The 12,012-nt window shown below is 43.1% G+C and overlaps 1 protein-coding gene across 4 annotated transcripts in view; it reads left to right on the top strand.

Moving 5' to 3' along the window:
- The first annotated feature begins 47 nt into the window (after positions 1-47).
- Positions 48-12,012, top strand: part of ADPRHL1 (ADP-ribosylhydrolase like 1) — a 34,543-nt gene continuing 22,578 nt past the window's right edge. Inside the window, exons 1-4 of one of the 4 annotated variants that reach the window (XM_042867034.1) lie at positions 48-517; positions 3,414-3,578; positions 7,650-7,775; positions 10,130-10,270. In XM_042867034.1, the coding sequence (XP_042722968.1) occupies positions 304-517; positions 3,414-3,578; positions 7,650-7,775; positions 10,130-10,270 (646 nt within the window). In that variant the 5' untranslated portion in view covers positions 48-303. The remainder of the gene's footprint in view (positions 518-3,413; positions 3,579-7,649; positions 7,776-10,129; positions 10,271-12,012) is intronic. The other 3 variants (XM_042867036.1, XM_042867038.1, XM_042867037.1) reach the window with 3 other exon arrangements.

Below are 12,012 nucleotides of genomic sequence, written 5' to 3'. Positions count from 1 at the left end.
CCTGGCTTGCTTTGTGCAGTGTGGGAGAAACGATGTTTTTGCACTTCGCTCTGTGGACGCGCTCCTGCAGTTCCATTGAACAAAGCCTCTGCAAAGTCCCCAGCTTATGAAATATTTCCTCTCCATTGGGTCCCAGTCAGGGGATGGCATCTGCAGAGCCAGAAAAGGAAGCTCTTGCCTTATAGAGAGCACTCGTGGGGTGACACAATGGCTGATATAAAGTGTCAGAGGAGCTGAGCTGAAGGCAAAGGAACAAAGAAAGATCCAGATCCAGTGGCTGGGAGAGGCAGAAGTGTCTCAAGGATGGATAAATTTAAGGCTGCGCTTGTACTGGCCGGGGTAGGGGATGCTCTTGGTTACAGAAATTTCTCCCGACAGGACAATGCTTTAGGTGCAAAAATCCAACAGGAGCTGAAAGAAATCGGAGGGCTGGAGAACCTGGTGCTCTCCCCAGACAAATGGCCAGTAAGTGACAACACGCTCATGCACATGGCTACAGCAGAGGCTGTCATCACAGGTAGGTAAGATGGATTTGGAAGTGCAGTCTGGAAAGAAACAAAGCTGTAGAATTGCTGCTTTTTCTTACAATAAGTCCGAGTTGGAAAAAAGTGTGTCAGAAATGCTGTTGATGTGAATGATGATGGTTAGTTCATCTCTTCCATGAGCATGGTCCTGTGGCCACCGCTCCAGCTGAGGAGCTGTGATTTCTTTCGTGTGGAGGGGCTCTCTCTGTGCTTCCCCTCATTTTATAAAGCTGGCTAAAGCTTAACGACTTGAAATGCTGCAAGTCAAGAGCAACAAAACAACTGGTAGAGTGGTTAAGTAGATGATCTGTATGCTACATACACCAGGGATTGGCACAGCCACTAGAAAGAAACCTGTCTGAAATTCTTCCATAAAAGATCAGAGCTTTCATGAGTACATTTCTAACATGTTTGTGCTTCATGCTCCAGGCGGGGGTGAAGTACCCTTGATATCTCGTCCTGGCTAAAATGCAATGGCAGCAGAGGAGCAAGCTGCTTTGTAGAGAGAGCTCTGCACCTTTAATCCAAACAATATTCTAAAATATGATGATAATAAAATATATCCCAATGGTGAAAGTTATTAATATGTCTTCTAAAAGCACAGCAGTTTGAGAGGAAACCTTTTTTTTTTTTATAAGGTAGTACTGTTTGTCAGAGTAAGCGATATTTTTATCAACACCCTATCCAATGAACTAAGGCTTTCTGAGACCATCTGGGTTGTCACCAGAAATTCTTCACAAGACAGCTGCCTTTCAGCAACATTTTGTCTCCTCCAAATGAAACAAATTTTTAAAACCCATTTCCCTTAACACGTGTAGCACTGGATAACTACTAGCAGCAGAGCCCAACAGTGAAGCTGAGTATTGTTATAGTCAATGAATGTGCGTCTGCTTCGTTGCTTTATCTCTGCTTGCTTCTAATGTGCTCTAAATTTAGCATGCACAGATCAGTTGAAGAGTGTGGTGGACACTTCATGCCTGGCTGTTAGCAGGCCAATGGTTTAAGGGGTAGCTAATACACTAAAGATAAGGGCAAGATGTCAGCCAATCAAGAACAAAGATGACTAACATATTTCTGAATATAGGCTATGATTAAATACATATCATATGTTTCCTGCTCGTTGAACTGTCCAAAACCATAACTTCTGAGCAGTCGAGCCGGTTGGACTATGAGTATAGTAATAAATCTTGCATGTTGCAGGAGCACTGCCCTCTTTGAAGAAAGAAAGGTCTCACTAATTTTCATCACCTATGCTTATCTCATGCTCTTATTTCTTTGTCCCTGATCAGATGGGCTTGAAAAAGATGCTGCTATAGGCTGGTGAGAAAAGAAAAAGCAGGAGAAGGGAATTTTAGTCAGAAATCTTCCTTTCAGACAACATTCATAAATGGGGGAAGTCCTTTCCTCTGCTTCCCAGAAGGGAGGCAGGGCTGCCCCTCCTGCAGACATCTTCTCCTTGCAGAGAGGACACAGCAATCTGCTGGGGTGGCCGGGCTCACCCCCTGTGGGAGCAGAAGGCCCCATCCAACCTGGCCTCGAATACCTCTGGTGATGGGGCACCCGCAGCTTCTCTGGGCAGCTGTGCCAGCGCTTTGCTGCTCTCTGAATAAAGCATTTTCGCCCAACATCTAACCTAAATCTCCCCTTCTAGTTTAAAGCCATGGAGTGTTCCCACTTAAAGAAAGAGCCTGTTCCCTCAGCCTGCTGAGGCCTCATGGTGGGCTCAGGATCCTGGCTCTGGGGTCAGGGCTCCTGCAGGAGGTGCTGGGTGGTAAATCCTGCTCTTGGCTCACATCCTCATAAACTGACATCTGATTCCTAAATCTGGAAATAGTTGGCAGTTTGAAAGCATCCTTCTCCTCCAGGACTGTATGTGAGATGGCCAGTGTAATTGATAGGGCTTTTTTCTTATAAAAGGAAGGGAAATTTCATTTTGCTCTGCATCTTTTTTGTCTGCCTGCAAAAAAGTCACTTTAGAGAATTTGTGGCTGGTGGGGTTCAAAATTTATTCCCAAATTTAAATGTAGATTTCAAGAAATCACCAATATTCAATGAAATGAAGACATTTTTAGAACTTCCCCTGGTGCTGTTTCACAGAATCACAGAATGGCCCGGGTTGGAAGGGACCTCAAGGATCATGAATCTCCAACCCCCCCACCACAGGCAGGGCCACCAACCTCCCCATTTAATGCTAGACCAGGCTGCCCAGGGCCCCATCCAACCTGGCCTTGAACACCTCCAGGGACAGGGCAGTTTGATTTGGGGGATCATTTGATCCATAGTCAAACCACATTTCAGAGCGCTCACTGAGTATACAGAAAACTTGTAGCTGACTGGCAGCCTCCTCTGTTCCCACTGGCTATGAACTTGTAAGATTCAGTGAAGGCTCCACCTCATTGCAAACCAGGGCATCAGCAGCACAAAGCAGCATTTAGACTGTAGAAACACTGTAGGTTCAGTGCAGCAGAGATTCCTTGGGCAAGACTTTAAGGCTGTAGATGAGCATGGACGTGGGCCGAGGTGGGAGAAGCTGGCACCAAGGCAGTGGGTGCACACAGCGATGCCTGGGCAGCACTGCACACCTGAGGCAAGAGAAAGCCCCCCAGCAGCTGCTGCAGGGAGAAGAACCCCTCAGTCTGTTCAGTTCTAGGAATTAAAAGTGAAAAGAAAAGTGGGAAAAGTTAAGAACAGAGAGACAGGAGTGTTATCTCTCCAGCCTGCTCTCATGGTTTGCAAAATCGTTCATAGTAGCACCGACACCATGCCTCCGTGTACTGGAAACAGAAACAGGAACATATATTAATTGCATCACTAGCCTTCTGTGTTTGTTGTCAGTGCCCTCTCATTATTCCACATTCATGTGACAGCCTTTGCTCCTCTTCTGAGCAGATTACTGGTGTTTGGAGGACCTGTACCGGGAGCTAGTGAAGCGCTACGTGGATGCTGTGGACAAGCTCTCAGGGAGGCGGCCAGACCCTGCAACCATCGAGGGCTGCCGGGAGCTGAAGCCAGATAATTACCTTCTGGCATGGCACACTCCATTCAATGAAAAGGGTAACGTACCACTTTATATTCATAGCCGCTGGCTTGGGTAACACCGGCCTTCAAGATTTGGGGCTATGGGGATATTGCTTTGTTTTTCTCCCTGACGTCAAAAGTTACTACCTCTGAAATATTTCCATGTTTGCCTGGGGATGGCAAGAGGTCTGCCAGGAATTCCTGCTCTAGGGCACTGTGTCCTCTCGTAAATGCACCCTACCCCATTTAGCATCTATTTAAAGAGTCTCTGTCCTTGGCTCCGTGCCTCTGGGTCCAGGTCTTTGTCCTTGAGTTTAATGGTTATTTTAAGAAATATTTTCTGCTTCTTTTTTTTTTTTTAATCATTTAAATGTTTGTAGATGCAGGTCTTTTCAGTCATTCGTCACTTTTCTTCAGGAGGATGCAATGCCAGGAACTACAGCTGTTTAACTGATAATCCCAAATATTCCCAGCACCGTTTCCCTTCCCAAGACCCTTACTTTCTCTTTGCAGTCGTTTCATTTATGAATTTCTTCTTGCAGCTAATTAGCACACATGCAGCTGTGTACACTCGTAGACCTGAGCAGAGCCACTAATCATGGCAGCAGCCATGGCTGCCCACACAGGCATTGCACCGTGTCAGTGTGATGCAGTACTGCCGTGATATGTACAGACACTGCTCAACAGCATTGTATGTTGATGCAACACTGTGACAAAAACACAGTGGCACCATGCCTCAGCTATTTCTGGATCTCTGCAGGCAGTTTTATTTGACACAAAAAGGGTCTCACTGAGCCCCTGTCACTACCATAGCTGCTGGGTTGGGAAGGCTCCCCTCTGCTTTACTCTGCCCAGCAGCCATACGCTGGGCAGGATCCCTTTGGCGGTCGTCCTGTGCCTTCTGACTGACAGTGAGTAAAACTCAGTCAAAATAACAGTGGGAGCTGCTGCTGGCCCTGAGCAGCTCTTGACACCTCCAGCAGCAGGACGCAGCTGCTCCCCGGCCTGCTGCTGTTTTGCTTTTCAGCCTTCTTCCTCCCCAGCTTTCCATGGCTGAAGATTTGCTCTTAGGATGCTCTGGGCTAGAATTGTCTAAAATGAATTCCTTCAGATCCAGCATCTATAATGCACTGTCTCCATCTGGTACCACAAATATCACTCTGAGATGTTCAGAATCTCATAGATTATTTACTTTCACTTTTAATTTCCACAAACTTCCACTTGAGGCAAGAAAAATCTATGTTGCTCAATGTCAGGTGATATCTTGAATGATCTGGTACCAAAATGATCTTTCCTGGTGTTCATTTTATGTCATCCAACTTCTTTCGAAGTTCATATGCTAGCCTTCATGGAACAGTAAAATTGGAGCTTAGATAATTTCAAACTGCTCATGTAAAGATCTTCTACTCAGCTTTGTGTGTGTATAGTCAGTACAGCAACCTCTTACATCAAACTGCCCTATGTGTCTCTTTCCCACCTACAGCCACATTCATTGGCATGCTCACTGAAGAGCAAATTACTCAAATTATGTTACACGGTGATGGAATTCCTATGGCCATCAAGAGAACTGCCCAAGTCTGTCCAACAGCTTCTGTTATAAGAGCTTATATCCACATTATGGCATTGATAAGGACTGATAAGGAAAAAGTTTTAGATAAAGGCAGAATGTTGGAGACCAAAAATGAAGAGAAGGATAAGCTGCAGATGGACTTAAAGGAAAAGGAGTTGTGTTCTGAGTTTTCATGAAGAACAAACCATAGTCACAAAGGATGTGTCCTCTTCAGAGCTTAGTAGCCATTAATCTGATCTTCATTATTCTACATATGTAGAGTGAGGAAAAACCCACTGAGGTCTTCCATCCTAACAAAGAATAATGCACTGCATGAATGAAGATGATACAGTAAGCTCCTGCGGAGAGAGAATTGTAGAGAAAAAGTTACTTCTCATAAATCTGTTAGAAAGCCCATGAAATAGTCAAGAAACCAGAGGTCAAAGGAGATGTCTGAAGATGTCTGATGCATGAAGTCTGTTTGGATTTCCAATGCATTCAACAGCTTTCGTAGCTACTAATGTCTGAGGTAGATCAGTAAAATTATAAATCGGATGGAGAACATTAATATGGGTAGAGAAAACTCACTGTCTCCTCCAGAACAAAACTAGGCATTTCAGATGAAACCAACCAGTCATGAATTCCAACCAAGTAAAAGGGAGAACTTAAACGTAGCAACTAATTAAGTTGTGCAACTCTTTTCAATGGGAACGTGCAGGTGATGACATTCCTATGCGTTCAAAAAAATAGCTTGGCAAATTCACTCAGAGAAAATTCTTCAAGGGCTCTAAGCAGAGAAATGAAGCAGCAGCTGACTCCTGAACCAGGGAACCAAATTGTCAGCAGTTTAGTTAGTATAAAGGGACCACGCTGTTATAATTTTCTTTCACTCTTTCTTATTATCATTTTTATCGTAATTGTTATTCTTACTCTCTGTTGCCCAATGTCAGAGTGGATCTAACCTTGTCAGATTACTTCTCCTGGGTGCCCGCTCAGGAGAGTTGCTGCCTGGGAAGAAAGCAAGCCCATTCTAGAGAATTATTCAGGTCCTAGTTGGTCTGTGTTACATCTGGAGATGCTAATGGGTGTCTTGAGTTAATGTTTTAGTTTGGATTGGGCAGGTAACTTTATGCTCCCTCTACTATCACTCACACTTTGATTGTGCTCATGATCTTAGAGCACACAAGCAGCTGTCCTTTGGGTTGAGAATGAAAGGAAAGCAGTTCTCTACTACTGGCCTTGGCTCCTTGGCATCTGCTGTTTCACTGTGCCCCGTGGATTGCTCCTCTTGTGCCATAATACTTGCTAACAGAGACGATGTATTTCCTTGCTGCCTGTCTGGGAAAGACAGGAAGAATGTGCTTCTAATGTAGGTCCCACACATGCTAAAATTAGGTGGCATAAATATTTCCCCTTATCTACGAGGGGCCAAGTAGGGAAACGCTAATTGCTCTCACCAATACCCAAGGTTCTGGGAAGTGTGAGTGAGTGAAGGCAGTGCTGAAAACATGCTGAGTACTTTGAAAAATCGAACTCTATCCATCTTGAAATGAGTGCCTGCAATGAGAAAATGCTTTTTTGGGCACCGGCTCACCAGCTGTGAAGAGTAGATAATCACCTCACTGGTATCTTGTGAAGATAAGCCCATTAAAACTTCAGTGGGATCCTGATAGTGCTGTGATAAGTACTGGAGAGAAAATAATCAGTAAATTTAGCTCTGCATTCAGTAAACTGTTTAAAAGATGAACACCTGGAATCATATACTCAGTACTGAGGATTAAAAGAAAGACCGGATTATCAACACATAATCTCTGCACTGCATGAGGCAGAAATTCCCAACAAAAAGCTCAGTAAATTCAGGCAGCATCATGATGAGTATGTGCAAAAGCACTGACACCAGTTTGCACAGGAAACCTCAGTTCTGAATTCTAACTTTCAAGGATTTGGCTCTGTACCCTGTTTTTGAGACACATTATTTTATCAAGAAATAGAAGCTATTTTGTGAGCTACCTGTAGGGCTCTCCAGAAGGATCCACATAATAACACTGTAAGATTAGCTGTGACAGTCATATAAAGAGTTTTAGTAATGTACTCTCAGCATGATAACTACTAAAATAAGGGCATACTAAAAGTGTACCTGTTTGGCAGAGCGCTGTTTCCACTGCTGGCATCTGGAGCAAGAAAAGAGAGGTGTCAGCCAAGGATCAGTAAAAGTGACATGAGAGTTGGAATCAAACACTGGTAACAGGAGAGCATGCTGCTCTTTGATACCTGCTATGCTCTTTGTAGCACTCAAAAATACTGGAATATACTGGCAGAATATACTGGAATCGACTAGTATTAGAATAAATTGGCAAAATTACATGCATGAAACTTTCAAAACATTCAAACTTGTTCCTTTCAAAATACGTAACTCTGCTTGCATGCTGTTTTCCTGCTTCCTGGAGAGCTCCTACAGAGGTGCTGAAATACCAGAATGCACTTGTTTCTGATTGAATCAACATATTTATGCATCAACAATCTCTTTTTAAGTGCTTAGCATTGTTGTTTTGCTTTAGGTTCTGGCTTTGGAGCATCTACAAAAGCAATGTGCTTAGGGATGCGTTACTGGAAGCCAGAGAGGCTGGAGTCACTTATTGAAGTGAGCATTGAGTGTGGACGAATGACTCACAACCACCCTACAGGTAATATCTGCAGATGTATTTTTTCTATGAAGTGCCCACAGCTGCTTTTAACTTCTGAGAGAACTAACACAGCTCCTGTGAAGCCACTTGGTTGAGCAGCTTTTGGTTTGCAGACTCCAAGGCCTAGGTTTGAGTTTTGCTCAGGCTGCATATGTGTATGTATGTATACAAGCTTATATATGGGCTTGTGTATTATACAAACAGCAGTCTCAAGCATAGGAGTGCTCCTTCCTAGAATCCCAATGACTAAACACACCCTGTCTCATCCAAAGCACATTCATGACACTTGCCCTGATCAAATCTCAGGATGACTCACTGTTACAGGGTAAGCTTATGGTTCAGAGGATAACAAGATTTTTCTGTTGACAGGTCTTGTCACATCCGATTGCTGCAGGTAAGGGTAGAAAGCCAAAAAAGTTCTAATTCCATATATTTAGGGGACAGTCTGAATTATTATCTAAACAAAACATAAATAATTAGATTTAATGTTGCTCTGAATATCCAGGACTGTCAATCTGATAGTTTCATGCTGCTTAAGCACGTATTCATTCAGTCTGCTTTAAAGAGCAATAAATAAAATTATAATGAAAAGTGACGAGTTCAACATGCTCAGTGCTCTGAAGCAGTCAGAAAAGCCATCAGGATGGCATAAAATTAAAGGAAAATATTGAAAGCAAAGTAGAGAATATTTTTGAGGAAACATGCAACATCTATGGCTCATTAGCAACAAGTCTGGTTGTAGGTCTGGGTATCCCACTTCAAAAAAGGACTTAACTTGAGCCAGGAAATGGCAGCAAGGAGTATCAAATGCCTTCTGCATGAGGAAAAATTAAGTCCAGAAGGATTTTTCTGCTGAAAATGAGACAAGTGGCATGGGGGGGAAAGGGAGGGAAAGAGGGGACAGTGAGAAGAGGGGTGGAAAGGGCATGACAAACGTCACTAACATCCTAAAAGGTATCGAGGAAGGTTGAGCTGTGAATCTCTTCAGTCAGAGACTGGAAAAACCCAACTGAGATGTCAGGATGGATACAGGACTGACTCTCCATCCTGGTCCCTGGCTTTGGTCCCACAAAACCCTCTGCAGCCACCTCTTGCTGAGTGTGACACTTTTAAGGATCTTTGTGGAAGCTTGGATAGATGCTGTCTGTCCAAGTGAGACCATTTTTGCTGTCTCTGCCTATTTTGTTTTGTTTTGTTTCAGATTCTGAAAACATCTATTAGATGTGACTTTGGCCTGACCTGGTATTGAAGGTTTTATCATAGAGAGAAGCAGTAATCATCTGCTCTGGAGTTGTAACCTCCTAAAATAATTTATGTTTGCCTTCAGAAGAACACACCAATTTCATTATTACCTCTGTGCATGAAAAAATGCTTTCTGAATTATGCACTCAGTGAAGCACACTGTGAAGCAACAATACTCTGCTCACCCAATGCTTGTCTGAATGATAGAGTTGTTTTGTTAACCTTCTTTTGCCCTGGATTGTTTTTTTTGCATTTGACAAAATGCCAAGATCACAAGCAAATATGAGAAACAAGCTTGTCTGTTTCTGACATCATAGAGGATTTAAGTGCCCATTAATAGAAAGTTCTCTTCAAATATATTTGTATCCAAAGGGGATGCCTGTACTTACAAGGGCATGTGGACAATGTCTTACTCAGACAACTGAAAAAAAGAAAATAATGGATCTAACTAGATAAAATGGACTTGTCCACCTGGAGTAAAATAAGCCAGAAATAGTGTGAGATCCACTGAGCTGAATGACTCCATATGCAAAATGACATAGCTTTTAAGTGAATACTTTTGCACAAGTCCTTTATTCCATTTGACTTCAATTAGAAAATATTCTGTATCAAATCATCATCATCATAGAATCAAAGAATGATCTGGGTTGAAAAGGATCTCAAAGATCATGTAGTTTCAACCCCCCTGCCATGGGCAGGGTCACCAACCACTACATCAGGCTGCCCAGAGCCACATCCAGCCTGGCCTTGAATGCATCCAGGGATGGGGCATCCACAACCTCCTTGGGCAACCTGTTCCAGTGTGTCACCACCCTCTTTAGTGGATGATGTTTATTTACGAGCCCTACCTCAATTTCTGTCAAGTTACACCACTGACAACAGAATCTCCCTTCTGTACAAAGTAAGTCATAAACCACTGGGAACCACATGTTAGCTGATATTAACATATCTCCATATGCCAAGAGCCAGCCAGAAAACAGACAGCGGTAGGTTATGTGCATTTGTTAATCTACCCAAAAGACGAGGCATCCTAGTGATTTTACCAGGGACATGACAAGAACAGCGCATGTACAGATCACATGGTAGTAATTATATTTATCTATTATTTCCAGGCTTTCTAGGCTCCCTGTGCACAGCTCTCTTTGTGGCGTATGCAATACAAGGGAAGCCCCTGGTGCAGTGGGGAAGAGAAATGATGAAAGTTGTGCCGATGGCAGAGGAATACTGCAAGAAGACCATTCGTCACATGGCAGGTAATGTCTGAACCAAGAGTTATTTTCTTAAAGGTGTGTTCAGCTAGCAAGATTCCAAAGAAATGCCCAGTTTCACCATTCTTGCTGCTCTCCCCTCACCTTGCAACCCTTCAGACTGTCCTCTTGCAGAGTCCACTTGGACTATAAGCTCTTTGCAGGTGGTGCCTTCCTCTTGTACCATATGTTAGGTGTCCAATATGTTGATGACAAAAAAATGCAAAGAAAATAGCAGTGATAAGACCTCTCTGTACAATTTTATCTTTAGGAAATATTCAAAGATTGCTGAGAGGGAAAGAAGGAAGACTTATTAATTAGCAGGTTGTTAGGCAAGCATATCGCTGAAATATAAATTACTCAGCTCTTTCCATCCATTAACATAGTCCAGTATCTTCCGTAAGAAAATCCACTGCCTTTTTACTCATTTTGCTAGGAGAAGTTCACTTGCAGGCACCTCTTGACAAAGAGTTAGCTTTTGACCACAGATGCAGATTTGACCCGTAGCTGTTCTGAACGAATATTTAAAACACAACGCCTCGTATCTTTGTTTTAAAATAAGTGAGCGGACCACAGCTGCCAAACTTGATATTGTTTCATCATTGATGTATGTGGTCTTCAGGACAGATGTACTTTAGTTCCTTCTTACCGGGGAGTGATGCATTTGCAACAGTGAGACCTGCTGTGGATGGATGAGTATAATTGCCTTAAAACACTGAGGAAAGAGATTATCCTGTTAATCTCAAGGGACAACCGTTGAGAAAGACTGAATTCTATGGAAAAAATTACTCAAGTACACTCAGAAATGAAGATCTATCTGGGAAAGAAGGCTGCTGCTTTAAAACCTGAAAGAAGCAGGGAGCCTGCCTGAAAAACACTGTGTTTTCACCCGCGTCTCATTGCACACTAAGATTTTTTTAGACCAGACCTATGAGGAGCAGGTGCAGGATTAGTGTGAGTGAGATCCTCTTTGAATGACTTTCCAGCAGGTTCCTGTCACTCCACCAGAGCAGGACCCCTCTGCATGGAGGTATGTGTGTTGGACTCCTGAGGCATGCTGTGCGAGCAATGTCCGTATTGTTGAGCTTTGTCCTATTTTGGTACCAAGATTCTTCTGCATTAAAGATAAGCTCCTTGCCTGGTGAGATTCACTGCAAAGATGTTCTGCCAAACAGAGTCCTCCTGTTTTAGAAAACACTTCTTGGCTGCTTTACCCTCCTTGGATAACAAACATGATGTTCAGACATGGAGGGTTAGATTCAACACCCCTCTCTGTTACTCAGTTACATTTACTCTTCAGACAGGCCATGGATCAGTGACTATAGCCTTCACCTGGGCTCAAGAAATGGGCCAGAGCCTCATTGTGGCTGGTGGATGGGGTACCTGACTGTGCTACAGGCTGTCCATGCAATCAAAATCTCCTGCCTCTCCTTTCCCCATTTGCTTCTGAGCCCATGCATTGAATAATCACTCTTCCTTGCTTATTGAGATACTATACAGAAAATAGTCATCCATGACATTTTGATGCTTTATGTACATGGGGGAAAAAGGACAGTGGAAAATATGCTTTAAAATACAACACAACCTGTCAAACTCATTTGTATATTTAAAAGCAATTTTGGAATCAACTAGTGGGATGGGCTTTGGTAGTTTTCTTCAACCAATAAGGTTAATCTTCATGGGATGCATTTTTTCCCTTGAAATACACTCTGGCCTAATGGCTGTGTGCTTTTTCATTCTTCTGAATG

The sequence above is a fragment of the Lagopus leucura genome, unplaced genomic scaffold (genome assembly GCF_019238085.1).
Source record: "Lagopus leucura isolate 7727_CA_CO unplaced genomic scaffold, USGS_WTPT01 Super-Scaffold_100001, whole genome shotgun sequence".
Classification (NCBI taxonomy): Eukaryota; Metazoa; Chordata; class Aves; order Galliformes; family Phasianidae; genus Lagopus; species Lagopus leucura.
Note: the sequence above shows the minus strand (reverse complement) of the source record. Positions and strands in the feature narration are given on the sequence as shown.